This window comes from Dromiciops gliroides, chromosome 6 (assembly GCF_019393635.1).
Source record: "Dromiciops gliroides isolate mDroGli1 chromosome 6, mDroGli1.pri, whole genome shotgun sequence".
In the NCBI taxonomy this organism is placed as follows: Eukaryota; Metazoa; Chordata; class Mammalia; order Microbiotheria; family Microbiotheriidae; genus Dromiciops; species Dromiciops gliroides.
Genome location: NC_057866.1, coordinates 110619385 through 110640062, shown reverse-complemented (window position 1 = coordinate 110640062; position 20678 = coordinate 110619385). Strand labels below are relative to the sequence as shown.

General features: G+C 40.3%; 2 protein-coding genes and 2 non-coding genes across 4 annotated transcripts in view; 1 reads left to right on the top strand and 3 right to left on the bottom strand.

Annotated features, from left to right (window-relative positions):
• Positions 1-1192: 1192 nt before the first annotated feature.
• Positions 1193-3990, bottom strand: RPL27A (ribosomal protein L27a). Its single transcript, XM_043972250.1, has 7 exons — positions 3960-3990; positions 3512-3582; positions 3301-3447; positions 2952-3015; positions 2785-2860; positions 1797-1971; positions 1193-1359 (listed from the first exon to the last, which is right to left on the bottom strand). The coding sequence occupies exons 1-7, from the start codon at positions 3988-3990 to the stop codon at positions 1231-1233; spliced, it is 693 nt and encodes a 230-aa protein (XP_043828185.1). The 3' UTR covers positions 1193-1230.
• LOC122733151 lies at positions 1488-1619 on the bottom strand. Its single transcript, XR_006353744.1, has one exon. It is a non-coding gene; the product is annotated as a small nucleolar RNA SNORA3/SNORA45 family (small nucleolar RNA).
• On the bottom strand, positions 2420-2550 carry LOC122733152. The gene has a single exon (XR_006353745.1). It is a non-coding gene; the product is annotated as a small nucleolar RNA SNORA3/SNORA45 family (small nucleolar RNA).
• The window catches only part of TRIM66 (tripartite motif containing 66), a 127682-nt gene continuing 110951 nt past the window's right edge, over positions 3948-20678 (top strand). Inside the window, exons 1-2 of the mRNA XM_043972397.1 lie at positions 3948-4112; positions 14867-15000. The gene's annotated coding sequence lies outside the window, so the exon portion shown is untranslated. The remainder of the gene's footprint in view (positions 4113-14866; positions 15001-20678) is intronic.

Genomic DNA, 20678 nt, shown 5'->3' with positions numbered 1-20678 from the left:
CATCCCTATTAAACCACCTGAATATATCAGGACTAACAGGAATTGCCTTCCAAACCCTCTCAAATCCAGCTCCTAACCTCACCATTGAACTGACACTGAAACTTCTCTTTAAATGTACTATACAAATGGTAGTTATTACTGTTTTTTCTATGCAGGTAACCCCTAGGTTTATATTTCCTAACCTCATCAGAAGTCCAGTTCCCACATTTCAAACTGCCTTATTAACTTTTAAAACTGGATGCCTCATAGGCATCACAAAACAATTCATTATCTTTTAGCCCTAAACCTATACAATTTAAAAACTTCCCCTATTGCTGTTGTGGATACAATTTTTCCAGTTATTTGCAACCTGGTGTTATCCTTTTGGCCGCTGCATCCCTCCTGTACTCACTCAACCACCACCTTCTTTCTGGTCCTCCATCACCTTTAACCTAGATGTATTAGTTTCCTGGTAGGCCTCCTTGCCAGTTTCTCCTTGACTGGCTCATTCTTCATACTGTTACAAAGTGATTTTTCTAAAGAGCAAGTCTGACTATGCAGCTGTGTCCCAACACCAGTGGAGTCCTATTATCTCTGGAATCAAATACAAACTGGTCATTATAGCCTGGCCCCTGCCTACTGTTTTTTTTACACTTCCTACCCTCTACTTAAGTCAGAATCCAGCCCCACTGCTTCACTGGCGGCTCCCTGAATAACCCCTTCTTTACCCTCAGTCTGTGCTACCTCATGTTCTCCCTCATCAGTGCCTCTAGGAATCCCTTCTAAGAGCCTGATGGCAGGGAAGGACTATCTTTGCTTTTTAATCTCCAGTGCCTAGCACTTGGTAGGGACTTAACTGAGATCATTTATTCCAGTAGCCGTTTCAGGTTGGAGGAAATATATAGAACCATGGCATTTTCTATTGTTTTTTAATAAACCCACGCAAGACTCAGTAACTAGCCTATGTGGATCCACACATTACAGACACAAGGGGTAAAAGTTAACTATAAAAAAGACCCCCCCACACCGGGTCACATTCATAGTGCAACCATGTAATCTCCTCCCACAAGCTAGTACCCATGTCTTTGGAAACTTTGTAGTCATCTTTTTAATGGATAGTGAAGAATCAGGAATAATAGCTATGCTTTACAAATCTCCCAACCCATATACATTCAAATTCGAGCAATTTCAAGGGGCAAAACAACCCAGGATGTTTAATAAAGACATTTGTTTTATTTGATAACATTGGTTTTATGCCACAAGGACACAAGCTCCACCAACACCCTTAATCTTTTCCTCTGCTCTTCTGCTGAAGAATTTTGCCTTCACGATGACTGGCTGCTTAGGGAGTTTCCCTTTTCCTAGGACTTTGTAGTACCCCTAAAAAGTTGAGGGAGAAAAGTTTAAATGAGAACCATTATGTTCTACAACCCATTTACAATCAAAATATTTAGTGCTACCATTTTTTTGGTTACACAGTCCCACTAGTCTGTGAAGTAAACCCAAAACAATGTAACTGACCCGGTGACTGACTGTGGCACCAGATGCCGAAGCCAGTGAATAAAGGTCAGAAGATATTCTCCGAGGACTCTAGCACACCAAGACAACAGTTATTGTCAGGATGTGACTCTAGTCTCGGGTCAAAGATAAAGGACAGGCTTGTGGGTAAAATGGAGAAATTGGCTAGCAAACATGGTCACCAGGTTATATGGAAAGGCTAAATAAAGACAATGATTCTATCTATCTCCTGCTTCAGGAGCTTACAAATCTGAAGCTTGAGGATACAGGTGGGCCAAATGAAAGTTTAGCTCACTTACCGACCGCACAACATCAATGATAGGGGCAAGCCCTTCCTTGCTTTTGGCAGCATTAATCCTGGTCTGCTCACTGACCAGTGTCCACAGCTTATCAAGGTTGACGGTTGGGCAGTAGTTTTGGTTCTTCTTCAAGTGGTAATGCCTCATACCCACTTTCCCGAAGTAACCTGGGTGACTGATGAAAAGAAACCAGCATCATTTACTGTCACGCCTGGAGTCAGCTGCCTATTCCTAATTGCCAAAAGCTGTCCAGGAAAGACAACCTCATTTTATTTGATGCAATTCAAAACATGACAGATTTTACAGGTAAACAAAAATGTATGGGCCACGAAGGTCCTTAAAAAGACCAGAGTCCAACCCTATTTTAAAGACAGGAAAATTGAGACAAAGATAGGAAGTAACTCGGCTATGGTTACAATGATTTTAAATCTAAATCTACAATGGCAAATGCCATTTCCTCAATAAAAAGCGATCATTCACTCCAGAGGCTGGGCTCCAGAGCCAGGAAGTTAAAAAAGTTCAAACGCACCTCCAGACATTCACTGGCTGTGGGACCCGCAGGTAAACTACTAAACACCCATTTAAACCAAAACCATTGCATATCGGGATTTTCAACACTGTATAAATATTCCTAACCCGGTGACTGAATGGATCACGAGATGACCAGCCAGTGAATAGAGTTAGCTGTTACTCTTCGAGTACTTTAGCACACCACGACAACAAGCAATGCCTAGATGTGACTCTAAGTCTCGGTTTCAGCAAATCTACTTCGTCATTGCACCATTTCCCTGTAGGTATGAGTCTTTTGTTAAGGTCCACAAGTTTAGTCTAAGACTCTATTGCACTTATCGATAAACACTACTTCGATCCCAGTTAACTGTTTGGCTATTATATCCCTCCCCCACCACACAGCAGGGGCTCTATAAATGTTAGTCTTAGACCAGAACTGAAACATCTGTTGGCCGCCAGCAAGGAAAAAAACGCTTACTATTTGTCGAAGTTGATGCGGTGATGGTGCAACCCTCCTGCATTTCCGCGACCTCCGGGGTGCTTCCGGTGCTTGCCTGGAGGGAAAGAATCCCGAATTACCGACCACAGGCCCGGGGCCAGGCTCCCCCTCCCGCCGCGTGGCCCTTCCCGCCGGCGATCACTCACCGATACGCCCATGGCCGTGGCTGACGTGCCCACGGAGCTTCCGCGTCTTCCTTAGTCGGGAAGGCTGCGGGGAGAAAGAATCGGGACGTCAGGGAGCGGAAGGCGGCGCGTGCGGGGACCCCCGAGCTGTCTGGCCCCGTGCGCCCTGGGCTCAGGCCCGCGCCGCCTCCCTAATGGCCTCCGGGTCGCGTGGCCGCTCCCGGGCGCTGGCCCTGGGACCCCGAGAAAGGAGAAGAGGGAAAGAGAAGGAGCCAGAGGTCTGGCTCCCTGCCATCCCGCCCGCGAGCACGCCGGCGGGCCCGGCCAGGCTAGGTTGGTCAGGCCCGGAGACCCCGCCACAGTTACCTACCATGTCGCACGCACTGCAAAAGAGAAAAGGAAGCTGCACAGCAAGTGTCGCGAGAAGAGCAAAGAAGAGGGATGTTAGAATATACGTCACTTCCTTTCCCTGGAAAGGGGCGGAACGAAGGGCGGGGAAGGGCTGCTGCGCATGCGGCTACGGGGCGGGGGCGGTCTAAGGGCCCCACCTCAAGGCTGCGGTTACCTCCCTTCCGCCTCACCCTCTGCAGGACGCGGAGAGGGGTGGAGTTGAGGGCGGAGACGGTCGTAGACTCGGCTCTGCTCCTGGCTGCTGGCAGGTTTTAGTGACCCCCTCCTGGGAGGGTCTTGGAGGCGTTTCTCGGTGAACTCTGGTATGGCAACCTCTACAGGGCCCCGGGCTCGGCTCTGTTTAAGCTGCCCTGCCCTAGGCGCTTAATAAATGCACGCTGAATTGACCGCCCTCTAGTCTCCGAGAAGAAGAAGGGGCTTCGGCACGCGAACGAGCCCAGTCGCGATGCAGGAGGAAGGAAGAGTCCCGCATTTGGAGTCAGAGCTCCGACCGTGGTGACTCTGGGCGGACCCCAGCGCCTTCTGGGCCTCAGTTTCCTCTTCTGCAAAATGAGGCGACTGGACTAAAGGCAGCCCCAGGCCCTTCCCAGCTCGAGATCCGGGGTCTGTGCTGCCTACCTGAAAATGAGAGCCCGCCTTCCCGAGCCATGGCCCGCTGTAACTTACTAAAGCCCACCCGATGTTGCTGTGCCAATGTTGACACGCCCCCTTAAGCGCCCTATGCCTTTACTCCCTCACTGCTAAAATGGGGATTAATATTCGCAGAGTGGGGTAAGTAGAGTGCTCTGCAAACAAAGCGCTACATTAGCTATTAACTATTATCCTGCCTAAATCATCAATCTGCGCTTTCAGACATCCGGTGGTGGAGTGAAGATTTTTTAAAAGCCAATACTTACCTGAACTTTGACCCCTTCAGAGTAGTCCTGTTAGGAGGCTCAGAGCCACAGGTTTAAATATTGAAGGGACCTTCGAGGTCATCCAGTCCAACTTTCCCATTTTCCAGGTAAATTAGCAGAGTTCAGAAGTTAAGTGGCCCATGGCCTTGCAGGTAGTAATAACCATAATAGCTGCCTTTTATGTTATTGTCAGGCACTGCACTAAAAACTTTACAATTATCATTTTGTTTGATCCTCACAACAACCCTGGGAGGGAGATACTATTATTATCCCTATTTTACAGATGGGTAAACTGAGGTAAACATCGGTTAAATAACTTGTCCAGGCTCATACAGCTAAGTTAGTGTCTGAAGCTGGGTTTGAACACCAGTCTGTTCTGACTCCAGACCCAGGGCTATATCCACTGTGCCACCAAGTAGTAAATAACAGAATTCGAATTTGAACCCACCTCCTCTGACTCCAAATACAGAGCTTTTTAAAAGCACCACTCTACCTTGCTGTCAGAGTTTACACCATTTCTGACTCCACTTCCAGAATATCATCTGTTGCTCCAATCTTCCTCATAAGAATGTGTTTGGTTTTTAGAAAGAGAAAAAAAGTCATTCAAAGACATATATAGTCAATAAAGGCAAGTGAGGAAATGGAATAAAACGACTTTTGTTCCAAAATAAAAGGTAATACAGAAATGTTTCTGATTTGGGGGTAGTCGAGGGATGGCCTGGACTTGCTCCTGGAGCCTTTTCAAAGGGGAGTCCAGAAATGTGAACAATGGCAACACCACCCAGAGTAAGTGTGTACTTCTTTTTTTTTTAGTGAGGCAATGAGGGTTAAGTGACTTGCCCAGGGTCACACAGCTAGTAAGTGTTAAGTGTCTGAGGCAGGATTTGAACTCAGGTACTCCTGACTCCAGGGCTGGTGCTCTATCCACTGCACCACCTAGCTGCCCCTGAGTGTGTACTTCTAAGGGTGATTGCTTTGAACAAACGGCAACACTTAAATGATTAGTCCCAGTACTTCACAGTTGTGCCTCACTGTAATAAATACTGACTTTTATGTTAGCATATTAAAATTTACAAATCATTTTTTTCACAATAACCCTGTGACTGTAGGTAATGTATTATTCACATTTTACAAAAGAGGAAACAAGCACAAATTGTTAGAATGATTTGTGCTGTGTCAGCACCACACCCACAGCTTGAACTTAATCCACCAACAAGCATTTATTAGCTGCCAGCTGTTGGAGACAATAGAAGGCTGGCTTTGGAGACAGGGCAGTTTGGGTCCAAGTCCCACTTTTGACTCATACTGGCTGTGTGACCCTGGGCAAATCACCCAAGCTCTCTTTGCTCTATGCCACTTTCTAAGATTATAAAACTTCGAGGAAGGTGCCAACCTGCATTGCTAGAGTTTTCCTTAATTGGGAATGCCTTATGCCAATGAAAGGTCCAATCTTTGGATCCCATTTTATGCTAGGAACTATCTAGTACTGGGGTACAAAGACAAAGAAAGTGAAACACCTGCTCTCCAGGAGCTGACAAAATGTCAGTGGAGAGAAACTCACACTACATCCCTAGTCATTTAAAGTTTACAAAGCCCTTTCCTCATAATGTTGTGAGTTAGGTAGCATAAACATTACCTCTCATCTTAAAGATAAGCTGTAAAGCAGGTACTACAAGATGGTATCCCTGTTTTATGGATAAGTTTAAAAAGATGAACTTGCCTAGGATCCCAGCTAGTGTCAGAGCTTAGTCTTGATTTGTAACGATTGGAATGACGCCACCTGCTGGAGACTTACTGTAGAAGAGTTCTGCCCATGAAGCGAAGGTCTTTGAGGGCAAGACCAGGAGTCTTTTCTTTGGCATCAGGAAGTGACACGGACTAGTGGGAGGAGGAAGGAAGAGACTGGCGCTCGGTCTCGCTCTCTTTCCTGGGGACTCTGGTGGAGAGCGGAGCTAGAAATGTGCTCTCCCTTTAATAGATAGGAATCTAGGCCTTTTTCTCTCTCTTTACCAAATTCTTATTCTCCTTAATAAATTCTTAAAAGTCTAACTCTTGCTAAAGCTTATAATTTATTGGCGACTACTCATTAGATATTTTAGACAGTTTAGCTAGAATTTTAGCCCTTAACAGATTTAAGTCAACATCCAGAAAGAGCCAATAGAAGGCTCTTTCTATTGCATTGTATGTGCTGTCTCATGACCAAAAGGTCACTTTCTGTAGAAAAATGGGGACCCATTTGGAACTTCCAAAGAGATGCTTATTATGAACAAATTTAAGGGTCAAACATCGATGCTTCTCTGATGAATGTATCATTAAAACAGATTGACTATACACATTCTTTGTACATTTATTAGTTTCATTAATGTTCCATGAAAAAGAATTCTGTTCATCTGCTAAATGAGTGACAAATTGACATACAGCACCATGGCTTGACATCAAAGGCCAATATTCTTAGCACACATTAACAACAATTCACATTTCTTTAGAACTTTAGTTTACAAAGTGCTTTCCTTATAATAACTCTTGGAAGTGGAGTGCACATATATTTATTATCCCCATTTTATAGATGAGGAAACTGAGGACCAGATTTACCAAGTGTTTTTTTCTTTTTGAACCTGATCAGTTACTTTCATTGCTGTAGGGAGCTCCCAGTCAGAAAGTTTCCCCGTTAAAGTGGATCTATAACTGCTCTAAGATTTAGGGAGTTAGTTGCCTGGGGGGGTACTGAGAGGTTAAGGGAATTGCCTAGGGTCACACAGCCAGTGTGAAGGACCCCATCAGATGAGACCTGAATCCAGGTCTTCCTTACCCAGGGGTCATCTATCTATACTTCTCTATGTTGCTAATGATTTCTTTCATTTTTACATCATTTTATCTTTTTGAAAGCACTTCCTTTTCCCTGGCTTTGTTTAATTCTTATGAGGAAGGCAGAGAGCACTGTAATGTTAAATCACAAGCCATACTCCTTATTTAAATTCGTCTTTCAGCCTAGAATATTCTCCTGTATCCTCTCCATTTACCCCAAATCTCCATTCTTTAAGACCCAATTTGCATTCTACTTTTTAAGGAAGACTTGGCTGACCATTCTAACCCCTAGTACTCTTCCCTTATCTTTCATTTTGTACTTATGTGCCTGTGACTTCTGGATATCTGTACAGGTATGTGTCTACTTAAGAGTTTAAATTTGGAATTGAGATGTAACTTCTTTGCCAGGCATTCATAGCCTTAGATGAACCTTGTAAAAGCTGGTTTGAAAATGCTGCTACTTTGAAATCTTTTGTAGTGGAATGGTTAAAAATCAGGAACTAGTTGTAATGTATAAAAGTTTCAAAGTTAGTGAAGCGTGACTTACGCTGTTGCTTTCTCCCCCCACCCCCTCCTTCTCAGGTGCTGGCTGTCTGGCTGCACAGCACCAGAGTGGAGTGGTGGGTGAGAGAGAGAATGTTTAGAAAATCTTAAGAAACTGGTGTTAACGGCTAAAATTCTAGCTAGTCTGTCTAAAATATCTAATGAGTGGTCGCCAATAAATTATAAGCTTTAGCAAGAGTTAGACTTTTAAGCATTTATTAAGGAGAATAAGAATTTGGTAAAGAGAGAGAGAAAGGCCTAGATTCCTATCTATTAAAGGGAGAGCACATTTCTAGCTCCCTTCTCCGCCAGCGTCCTCAGGAAAGAGAGAGCGAGACTGAGCGCCAGTCTCTTCCTTCCTCCTCCCACTAGCCCGCGTCACTTCCTGACTCCTGGTCTTGCCCTCAAAGACCTTCCCTTCATGGGCAGAACTCCTCTACAGTAAGTATCCAGCAGGTGGCGTTATTCCAATCGTTACAGTCCCCCCTGTTGTTCCTCAAGAAACAAAATGTTTCCTTGACGGAACAGTAAAAACAATATGATAACTATTGCTAACTAATAATATGTGAACAACAATATAGAAAAGGAAGAGAGGAAAGTTTTGTCCAGAGGGGCGTTTTTTTTGTCCTCATGAACCGACGCTTTGACATTAGTCTTGCAAAGGGAGGGCCTCTGCAGAGAATACATGTTACAGATGGTGTATATTATAACAGAAAGAGAAAAAAAACAACAAAAACAACAAATCAAAACTGTTCATTTAAAGTCTCTGAAAGTCTTTTCTCAGATATCCTCTAGGTGTAGTCGTGGAATGGAAGTCTTTTCAGGGGTTGATGTGTGGATACTGGTAATCAGCCAGGAAATTTCCTACAAAATTGAGCTTAATACAACTTTAAAATAGCTTTGTCAATAATCAAATCAAACAATGAAAGTTCTCAAAAACATGTCTAAGGGAATACAGAATCTTAGTTGTTAACATGTGAAACATACAATAAAACAAAAATTGAACCATTCTTTAAAATTACATTATTATTATAGTCCCCCCTTATGGAGAGTAATTGAGAAGACAATTGCTGCGATATTAATTTTTAAAAATAATTTTTTTATCTTTGTTTCATCACTTTTTGCATCATCTGCCTAATTATCCTCATGCCATTATGAGAAATTAAAAAATCTAATATAATTGGTAACAGGTGTCAAGGCCAAATTCAACACTGTATTTATCATGACACCTGAGATAATTATGGGGGTTACCATAAAAGAACAGAGAAATGATGGGATATGAGCATTCCCACACTTGAGCAATATGTACTGCTCATACAGTATGCCAGGCTTAAAATAGGTGGATGGAATATACGTCCATGCCACCGAACATATTGGAGGAAACTGAGTCAGACTTAATCAGATCCATGGGATTAAGATGGTCCATGGCATCAGGCATATAGGAGGGAGCATAGAAGCCAGGTGTAGAAGTGAGATGGGTGGGATCAATACTTCCAGCCATCTGTACAATATTGTGGGGAAAAATAAAATAAAATATTAAACCAAGAGAATCCAACCTCAACATTTGTCAAAAGCCGTTCCCTTGACCATACCTTGACTTCATGCATGTCTCCCCTCATGTGACAGTTCAGTGTCTGCTCTTGCATGTATTCCTCTTGTGATTGGATGGCATCTTGGCCAACTGGCATCTGATAACTCAGAATAAAGGCAATTAATGTCTTAAATGATAAGTTCCCATAATCCAAGTCTCATAGGGATTTAAAATTGAGGATAATAAATGATTGCAAAAAATGTGAATACATCTTGACTCAGAACACAATATATAATTATGCAACAATTTCAAATAATACCCCTTTTTTTTAAACTTAGTATACAATTACTTTTTGAAAAATCTGAACATATTTAAATACAAGTTAAAGCACAACACAATCCCAAAGAAAACTTTTACAAATGTTCCCCTCTTTTTTTTTTTTTTTGGAATATGCTTATCAAAAATAATACTTCTAGAATCAATTTACACTTGCCATGGCAACCAATTTGCCAGGGAAATGCTTTAAAGAGTTTGATCAAATAATCAGTTGAGAAAAATAACAAAAACAAATAACTCAGAATATGGGAGCACAATACTCCTAGAATTAACATTGTATTATGAAATCAAAACCATCTTGCAATGTTTCAAAATTAGAGATGAATAAATAGAAAAAAAATACACATGGAACAATAAAAGACAATGAAATTCAAACTAGGGAAATCTAAATGAATATGAACTTAATATTAATAAGAGTATTATAAAATATAAACTTGATCACATGACTATAAAAAACTTTTACAGATATTCTCCTTGTTTTAGAAACTAAGTATAAGACCCAATCTCAAAAGCATGAAAATCTCTATGAAAATAAACCCATACCATTAATTTCAAAATGTATATGTAATGGCATAGAAATCCTATGTAACCTCTGAACTGACATTATTACTCTGAGTGAATTCAGAACACTTTTGATTCCGATATCTAAAATCCCCAATACTCATATCAATACCTTGCTGCTTACTTCTACATTTCTGTAAAATATGTACCCTTCCATGGCAAAAGAAGCAGAGTCTTGAACTATGGTGATGATTGTCATTCTTATTCAGCTTAAGTTTTTCTTCTTTAACCCCTCTATATTGTCTGTCAGTCTTTTCACCATACAAATGCTTTATAAGATTACTAATTAAAGACAAAAGCAGGTTAGCAAAATTATGAACAAAACAAGCATATCTGGAATTTAAAGGGCTTTCTAAGGTTGTCTCAGAAGCACAGCCAGGCTGGGAAAGGGCTGAGCCTGAAGCTGCAAATGCAGGTAGAAAAAGTTGAGCATGCGCATCAGATCTCTGGACTTCCCAGGCAGGGGAAGCTATGGGCTTGGCCATAGGAGGAGTAGAGGGTGGGGTCTGGAGAGGAGGGGAGGGACCAGCACAATTTGAATCAGACTTGATTTTGAACTCAGGCCTGGATTCCTCTTCCCCCACTTTGCCTCCAGGTGCTAGGGAATTAAAAGCTTCTAGAGGGTGGGTCATTGCCTCCAGGCATGCAAAATTAGAGCAACAATTAGTGTTAGAATTGGGAAAAGCTGCAGGAATCTCTTCAGGTTTCTCTGAAAAAGCATGGTTGGGAGAGGGAGAGATATTTCCTTGTGTGAGTAAATTGCTGGCTCTTTTAACAAAAAGAAAAAGAAAAATAGAAAATCCACAAAAACAAAGCATTAACATGATCTTATCTCCCATTTGTCTGGTTAAACAGACTAAAATCAAAAATAGGATAATTAGGGAGTTTAAAAGGTCCATTCGAAAAAATTCAAAGGAAAAACACAGCCAGTACACCAGTACTTAGCAGTTAAAGGGAGAGGGAGGGGAAATTTCTTACCCAACCAGCAGATCAGAAGAAGACTGAGGGTTAGCTTTTCTCTTCGTGGTCAGCCATCTGTTAACGGCTAAAATTCTAGCTAGTCTGTCTAAAATATCTAATGAGTGGTCGCCAATAAATTATAAGCTTTAGCAAGAGTTAGACTTTTAAGCATTTATTAAGGAGAATAAGAATTTGGTAAAGAGAGAGAGAAAGGCCTAGATTCCTATCTATTAAAGGGAGAGCACATTTCTAGCTCCCTTCTCCGCCAGCGTCCTCAGGAAAGAGAGAGCGAGACTGAGCGCCAGTCTCTTCCTTCCTCCTCCCACTAGCCCGCGTCACTTCCTGACTCCTGGTCTTGCCCTCAAAGACCTTCCCTTCATGGGCAGAACTCCTCTACAGTAAGTATCCAGCAGGTGGCGTTATTCCAATCGTTACACTGGCCAGAGTATTTTAAATTATTGGTAAAAACAGATAGAAAGAAAGCTGTGCCATTTTGTACTGACTGTTCAAAGAATTTGGAATCTTGAGAAAAAAAGGGGGGGGGGGTAGTATATTTAAGGTACACTGTCACTTTAAGTGTTCACCTGCCATTTCAAGGTTTGTGAATTCTGGAAGACACCAAAGAGTATTGTTAAAGTTTTAATGTTATTTTTAAATTGATGTATATGTGTTAAAATTGTGTTAAATTTGTAATTGTGTTAAAATTGGAAAAGCAATTGATGGTTTTAACAAAAATAGGTATAGTAGTTGTTTCCTCTAAGACAACGGAAAGCATTGGAAGCTGGTAAATCATTACACAGAAAAAGGCCTTCTAGACTTTTTTAAAATTTGTAAACTTGCCAGAAAAAATATGGTTACAAGGAATGGTTTTGCTGAGTATTTATAAGGCTGCTTATTGTATAGAAGTAATTTCTAATGATTGATCTTTACACCAGGATAAAGTTTAAACCTGGGAAGAAGGAAGGAAAAACCAAGTAACATGTGTGGTGTGTCCTGGTAAATCTTTTTTTTGCTCATTGCAATTTCATGAGAGTAGAGGTTTGCTATTTAAGATAAAATATTTTGGGGACAGTAATTTATATTGTTTTGAGTTTTGAATTCAGGTATAATTGTTTGGATGGTTAAGCCAGTAATCCAAGTATTGGAGAGAATGCCACAAATCAATGCCACAAGAGGGAATGTACTGCTTACAGGTGGAGGTATCTGGGAAAAAGCTGAGAGTACAATTTCGGACTCAATCCGAGGTAGGCTCCTTCTGGCTCATTGTGTCCCTATTGAATAGGAAATGTTTTCCCCACCTGGCTATTCCTAAATTTGGCTAGTACTATATTACTGGTGGTCACTTGTAACTTTTACCTGAAATCAAACAGCTAAGGATGTTTTATCCTGGCCTTATAATCATGTCCCTGCTTTTTCTTCTATAGCAGATTTCTATAATCAGAGCAAGTAGTCAGTAGAAGAAATGAGCACAACGCAAGTATGTACAGTCTTACTGTTTTCAGTTTAAATGTATGGTTACTTGATATGTCAAACAACAAGGTATATTAATATTTAGGTTTGTCATCTGCCTGCTAATGCTTACATGGTAGAATGATAAGGTTAAATTAACTGGGTATCTTTCTGGTTTAGAAGAAAGTGAAATTCCTCCCCATTGCAGATGAGAGGGAGGATGGTAACTAGGAAACATAGTTATGTATTTTAGGTTTTACCATAGATCTGCCCAGTCAGATCTCTGTTATGTACTGCCAAGGGCACCAAGCTACCAACTACATAGTACAAGGGAATCACAGAGCAAACCTTGCTGCTAGATTAGTTGCCAGGTCCATTCATTGATCAACCCTAGCCCTGGTCCCCTTGCACTCTATTTTGCCCCAAAGGTATTTCCCCTTCCTAAACCAAGGAGGAGATTATAAGCCTTTGGTGTTAACTACCAACTGCTTAAACCCATGCTATCTTGGGCTTTTTGGATTATAGAATAAGAATGCTATTGCCTCTTCTAATACTAAAATCAGAAGAGGAACCTGGGATAATTTTCTTTGGTGGCTCTGAAAAAACTGCTTCCTTCACTATTCCTTTTGTGGGGTAACTTGAGCATGAAGCTATGCTTACAAATTTAACTTTGGTAATGGAATAAGTTTCTAACTCTACTGCATTAGGGTTACAAGAATTGGAAGAGTGCTTTAACTCTCTGGCAAATGTGGTCATGGACTGAGGCGGAGTCTGTATGGTTCAGAACACCTCTGTTCACAACTGTTTGCTTTGTCCAGTTTTTCATGGAACTCTTAGATTTATTCTGTATTAGGGTCCCTGTTGTCCCTTGGTCTGTTTGTAAATCATTTGTGTTTTGTGTTGTGGTTCTTGCATTTGTAACACTGGTTCCTATATCTCCCTCAATTCATAAACCCCCTGTGGGACCCTACTTCACCCCCACTCAGCAGGAAGCAATAACAGAAGAGATGATCTTTGTCCTTTTTCCCGGGGTATATGAAAAGGGGGGAATGATATAGGAGGCAAAATGCTAAGACCCAAGCTCTAATTCAGATATTAGCTCTAAAAGGGAGTCAGACCCCAGTTAATAGATAACTAATACTAGGTTCTTCTACCCACAGAAATCAGTCTCCATAAGGGGAACAGAGGGAGAGAAGCCATGATGACCTTAGACTAAAATGACAAGGCTATAGAAATTCTAAAGAAAAATGAAGATATTTTGAAACTAGCCATGGGAAACAGAAAGAGACATGTGCAGAAAAGGCCAAATTTGTCCCCAGATTCACCTGACATGTAAACCCCAAAAACACACCTCCACTAAAAAAGGTACCCGCCTTGGGGGTTGGCTTAGGACCCCAGGAACTCCAAATTAGGATAAGCCCTCCCCTGAAACACCCCTAGGTAGAGAATATTATAATGAGGACAGGCCCTCCCTTGTACCACCCCAAGGTGGAGATTATTATAATGAGAATGATAATCAATTTATCTATACTATAAATATAACTGTCTTTCCTTTCCTTATTAGAGAGATACATTTCCAATATTCTGGCTCTTTCCCTGTGGTCACTCACAGTTTTGTGATAAAACTTGGGAAACTGAGTCACTGAGTCCCGTAATTCTTTTGGGACAACTCACGATCAATTTGACCCCAAATTTCCATCCCACATTATTGTCTTTGCTATGGTTTAACTTTTCATGTTTGTCTCCTATATTGATTCACCTAAAAGCAGGAAAGAATGGAAATCAACAGAAACAGATAAAGAATAGCACTGTGCCTTCATGGTGACCAAGCCATCCCCCTGCACAGATTTACCAGAAGACATGGACAAGAATTTCATTGGATAGGCAGAGATAAAGGGGTTTTATCTGTATTGTAGGGAGGAATATTCAAATTGATGAGATCACAGATTCGTTAAAATAAGTACTAAAGTATTTTCATTTTAAAATGGGGAAGATCTGTGACGTTGGCATATCTATGTTTGTCTCTGTTTCTTCTTTCCACCTAAACTGTAAGATTCTAGGATGACTAGAACTAGGACTGTTTTATACTTCTTTATATACCCCACAGTCTTCTGCCCATAATAAAGAGATATTTAGTGAATATTTGTTAATTGATAGAAATCTGGGTGGTGACTGGAAGCAGTACTGGAATTTGTTTAGGTGGGAGGTAAGATATCCATAAGTAATAGGGGATCAGCTGATGGGGGTCAGGACTTCTGAGTATGTAGGGGCATTTGGCCTAATGGGAGATTTGGTGAACCTCTTCTGGAAATGTATGATGATATGAGGGCCCCATGATTCTGTGATTATTTTCTGTCTGCTTTCTGTGTGGTGAAGAAAATCTTCTTCATTGGTTGCTGAACTAAAAGTTGCAATAGAGGAACTCCCATTCTCTTTCTCTGGAGGCTTTTGAGTGAAGAACTGGATTATGTAGCTGACTTTGCTGATAGTTGAGATGAACGAGAAACTATAGCTGAAGAATGGCCTGCTCACCCCAGTCTGAAGTGGATTGGTCCAACATCTGGGTCCTGTAATTAAGGTAATGACTGATCCAGAAGTGAACTCAATGCTAGTAAGAATGTTTGTAGCTCTCATTTAAGCTGGAGCCCACCTTCTCCAGGGACTGAAGTGTAGAGGGAAGAGTATACCCCATTCAGGAGGAACTTTCTGTAATTTGATTCTTGGCAGGTCATTGATATTAACTGGTTAAATGATATGGAGAATATACTGACTGGTAAGTGATACTGGTGGAATATATCGGATGGGGGCTCATGCTGATAGCCTTAGGAAAAAACCAAAACCTCTTTATCCTTCTGGGTTATTCCTACAATCTTGAGGGCACACAGGAAGCTAGCTCACTACATAGAATTGTGCTTTTAAAAATCTTTCAATAAGACTTTGGAAGAGAAATTATCCAAGGGAAAATTTTATTTTCCACTCTGAAATTTCTCATTCTTGCTTTTTGGAATTTTGAAGAGAATTACAGTAAATGTAGCATACTCTTTAAATCCCTACCACAAGTGCTTTGTATATAGTAGGCACTTCATAAATGCTTGTCAAATCGAACTGATTATTAAGTTGTTTTCTGTAGGCTGCCTTTAAATATGAACTTTCTCAAATTCTTTCAAGTACAAAGGTTGTTTTCTGTTTTTCTTGCTCTGCAGCTTTTCATGACTTAGAAAGGTTATATCGCCTTTCTTTTTCAAGAGGGCAGCAGTGGGCTTCTTATTCAGAACTAGAATGTGTGATCTTTTCTAAGCAATGACAATTTGGGACAGACTCAGAAATCCAGTCCCTGATTCAATATGAAACAGCATTTGGCAAAACTCTAAAAAAATTATATACTTATATACATATGGAGTTTTCCTCAGAACATATTAAAAATCATCTGACTCACGGGCTGAGACTTCTGACAGCTTTTCTTCTTGCTTTGTGAAGCTTTTACTTTAGGGTTTGTTTTTTTTTGTTGTTGTTGTTTTTTTGGGGGGGGGGAGTGGATTGAGGAAGTGTAGAAAGACAGACAGGACAGTACAATACATTTGTTCTTGGAAGCCTTTCAGGGAAATGAGATTAGAAGGTCTTATGGTAGAAAGAATCTATAGTAGCAAAATGTAAGAAATAAGTGGGGAAATTCTATCAGAATTAGGCATGTTTCCTCAGTTTGGGGATAATTATAAAGAGGTTAATCAGATTAAAAGGAAAAGCTTGAAGATTCTCCCTGATATTTTCACATTATTGTTCTGGTGATGCTATAAAGCTGAGTATCCAAAGAATTAAAATCGAGGAGCAATGGCTTGGTTCATGGTGGGCATAATCAGACTGCAACATATTTCAAATAATTACCCAGGAGGAGTGGCATTAAAGATGTCATCAGCGACAGATATAACCATGAAAAACAGGCTGGTCTCTATTTAACTGGTCTACACACAAATATCCTCTTTAGGACCAACATGTTGAGTACACCCCCCCTGCACAGATTTACCAGAAGACATGGAAGAATCTCACAGGATGGGCAGGGATGGAGGGGTTTTGATCTGTATTGTTGGAAGGAACACTCACATTGGTGAGATCACAAATTCATTAAAATAAGTACTAAAGTATTTCCACTTTAAAATGGGGAATATCTGTGACTTTAGGAGGAGATTTGTGGCCATATGATAAACTGGGGGAGGGGAGTTGTACTTTATTTTAAGTGGGGCCCAAAACGAATCTAGGAAAAAAAACACAAGAATGGCATGAAATTGTCCATTTTCAACCACAAACCCAGTTTTTTTGGAGGAGATAATGAAACGAGGAAGAAAAATGTTGGCTTCATCTTCATATCCTAGGCCTACTGTACCTAGCACAATGCCTGGCAGTGAGAAGGCACTGGAATCAGGTTTCTTTAACTGAATTAAAATTATGGAAGAATAATAAAGCATTAAATGAGGAATAACTAAGTGAACATTTGGGTCATGGTCCAGCACTACCCTTGGCAACCTTTATTAATCTTTGCAATTTTCAGTCATGTTTATTAAATTTTCAGTTCTGTTGTATGACTCATCTAGAGTTAACACTATATATTCATGCTGAAATTAATGTTTTTGTGAATGTAGGAGATGGAGGGAGATTATTTGCAACTTTAATCACTTGTTTATATTTGGAATATATTTTCTTTTCAAGTTTCTAATGTGGGGTTTACATTAGTCCAATTGACCAGGCAACTGTTGCAACTCCAGTTTATGAAGTATAATCTGGGTTGGGTTTTCATCAGGTGCACTGAGAGGAGTGGGTTAGAGAGCCTTGCTTCTCCATTCTAGTTGTGACAGAGGCAAAGATAAAAATAGCAAAGGGTGGAAGACAGATGTGGAGGGAAGTAGAGGAAAAGGTGACAGCAGTTAACTGTTGCCTTCAGTTCTACTGCTTTTTTATACTAGTGAGGATAAAGTATATTCCACTGAGACCTCTTCTTAAAGCACTAGCTAATTTAAGATAGGAAAAATAAGGAAAGGGAATTATGAAAGTTACATGTGTGAATCAAACAGAATGGAATTAGAATAAAATTTTAAATGCATTAAAGAATCTGGGGGGGGCAGTTCATATTTTTTTAAAGTGGATATGCCTTTATCAAACAAAATGACATTTTGATAGCAAAATAGAATGCTTGCCCTCAAGTAGCTTCCACTCTACTGGGGTTACAAAGTATAGATAAGTAAGTACAACATATATACATATATGGTGAGAGTGCTAACAACTAGAGGGTCTGGAAAGGAGTCTCGAAGAAGGAGAACATGACTTAAGCTTTGAAAGGAGCTGAGGGTTCCAAATGGCAAAGGTGAGGAGGGAGAACATTCCAGACTTGGGGGATAAGCCATGCAAAGGCACACAGTTGGGGGATGGAATGTTCGGTGTGGGGAATAGAAAGTAGACTAGTTTGACTAAAACATAGAGTGCACTACAGGGAGTAATATGAAACTATCTCAAAAAGATAGGATGGTACCAGATTGTGGATGGCCTTAAATGCCAGACAAAGTATTTTTTAGCTTTTCTTGGTAAATAGTAGGGAGCCACTGAATATTTTTTGTGCAAAGAAGTGACACGTCAGAAGATGGAAGCAAGGTCAGGCAACAGATTATGAATATAAGAAAGTGTCCTGTAAAAATCATGTTAGGTGTGCTAAAGCAATAAACTTATCCCAATCCTTTTTTTTAAAATCCCAATCCTTCTTAATGCTTATGCCTTCACTCTGTCTCCAATTTATTCTGTATGGCTTCTTTCTACATGATGGTTTGCATGTTTTTGCATGGGGAGTCCCCCATTAGACTGGGGGCTACATGCAAGTAGGATTTTTTTTGGCCTTCCTTTGTATATTGATTAGTGCAGTCTTTCACACAGTAGGTACTTAATAAATACTGGTTGACTCATTGACCCCAGAGTAGGTGCTTATTAAATGTTTGTTGAGACAGATTAATGCAGCTGAAGATAATGGTAGCTTTTTGGCTACCATAACCACTGCTGATTCATTATAAGCCTTACATCAATCCACTAGAACCCCCATATGTTTTTTAGAACTTCTGTCTAATAATGCCTTCCTTATCTTGTACTTGTTAGATTTATTTTTATTTTAATATGTAAGACTTTACATTTATCCCTATTGAATTCTGTGGTACTAGATTCACTTTAATGCTCTCTGCCTGTCATGATCCTTTTAGATGCTGTTATTCAGTGTTTTAGCTATCTGTCCTGCCTTTGTGTGCTCTGAAAATCTGATTAGCATGCTGTTTCTGCTTTTATCCAAGTCACTAAATATAAAAAGGTCAAACAGTGCAGGACCAAGCCCAGATTCCTGGAGCCTTCCTACTTTTCACTGAACCAACCATCTAGCACTGAGTCCATCTACTGTGTCATCCAGTCCACATCTCTCCACCTTCTTCATTAAAAAAGCCTGAAAAACTTTATCAGAAGCTTTCTTGAAATCTTGGTAAATTATTGTCATAGCATTCTCTTCATCTCTTAGTTTATAGTCCTGTCAGAAAAGGAAATGAGTTTAGTCTGGCATCACACGTCCTTGATGAAGCCATGCTGGCCCTTTTAAATGTTCATCTGCTAGCTCTTTAGTGATCCCTTCTAGATTTTTTTTTTTTTTTTTAGGAATTGAAGTCAAGCTCACTGGCTTAATAATGCTTATGATCTCTGTTTCCTTTCCTTTTTTTATTTGAAAATTGGAATATTTGCCCTTCTCCAATCTTGTGCCATCTTTCCCATTTTCCATGATTTATCAAATATCACTGACAGTGGCTCAGGAATAACAGCTGCTAATTCTTTCAGTACTAAAGGATATAGTTCATCTGGGCTAGGTTACTTAAATTCCTCTGGGGTATCTAGGTGTTCACATATTATCACCTTATTTATCTTAGGTATTAACTCCCTATTACTTGTTTCCAATGCAATTATCATTCTTCTTGGTATAAAAAAGGGCTGCAAAATAGGGAGATGGAGTGTTTTGTTTGAGAAACAGGAAGGTGGCTTGTGTCACTGAATTGTCCAGCATGTGGAGGGGAAGTAGATATAAGAAGACTGGGAAGGTAGAAAGGGGCCAGGTTATATAATACTTTTTTTTATAAGTTTATATTTTTATTATAAACTTGAGGATCATGATCAAATACAACCATTTCAAAATATAATGAGCACAGAAGATTGCATAAAATGGCTTGTTACAGTTTTCTTAAAAGAAGAAATATTTTATATGTGTAAGAAATATGTATGTATATGTATATATAAATCATATATATGAAGTTTAATGAGGTAGTAACAATTAAACTATTTGTGCTTCATTCTATATATTTTTTATTTTTTTGCATTAAAAATCTTTTAGTGATGCTTTCCCCACTATTTTTGTTACTACCTACTAATTCATCTCTGCTCTACTCCCCAAATAGAAGCTCTCCCTTGAAACAAATAAACAGTCAAGCAAAACAGATCAACACACTGGGCATGTATAAGAAGATATGTCTCATTCTGCACCTCCACTTCTCTGCCAAGAGGTGGGAGGCATGATTCATCATCAGTATTTTAATTCAACTATATTTCAGTAATGAGAAGAGAACTGGACATGACACGATATGGGTGGATATTGCAATCTGTCCTTTTCTCTGGCTCCATGAGGCACACATTCACAAAGTTTGGATTAAAGTATCCGTTTGACTCTCAGTGGGGATAATAGCAGTGATATGGAGGCTACATGGAGCGTGTGGCTTCTCATGGCCTTCTTCCCCGCAAAGGCAGACTCGGTTATACACAATCCTGGTTGGTCTGAACACCTATTCTTCAGGCCTCAGAAACTTTCATTCTTTTTTTAGTGAGGCAATTGGGGTTAAGTGACTTGCCCAGGGTCACACAGCTAGTAAGTGTTAAATGTCTGAGGCCGGATTTGAACTCAGGTACTCCTGACTCCAGGGCTGGTGCTCTATCCACTGTGCCATCTAGCTGCCCCTCCTCAGAAACTTTCAAGGAGTATACAGAGTGATTCTTATGTACTTTTTTTTTTTTTAGTGAGGCAATTGGGGTTAAGTGACTTGCCCAGGGTCACACAGCTAGTAAGTGTTAAGTGTCTGAGGCCGGATTTGAACTCAGGTACTCCTGACTCCAGGGCCGGTGCTCTATCCACTGCGCCACCTAGCTGCCCCTTATATACTTTCAAAGATGGCCTTTATTTATCAGGTGGTTGCTTATCCATCA

Coding starts and splice junctions, on each gene's coding strand:
- RPL27A (XM_043972250.1), bottom strand. CDS start 3,990: ATGGCTCGGGAAGGCGGGCTCTCATTTTCAG. Junction 3,448..3,511: donor CTCTCCGCGTCCTGCAGAGG/GTGAGGCGGAAG, acceptor CCCGCCCCGTAG/CCGCATGCGCAGCAGCCCTT. Junction 1,360..1,796: donor TCATTGATGTTGTGCGGTCG/GTAAGTGAGCTA, acceptor TCAACTTTTTAG/GGGTACTACAAAGTCCTAGG.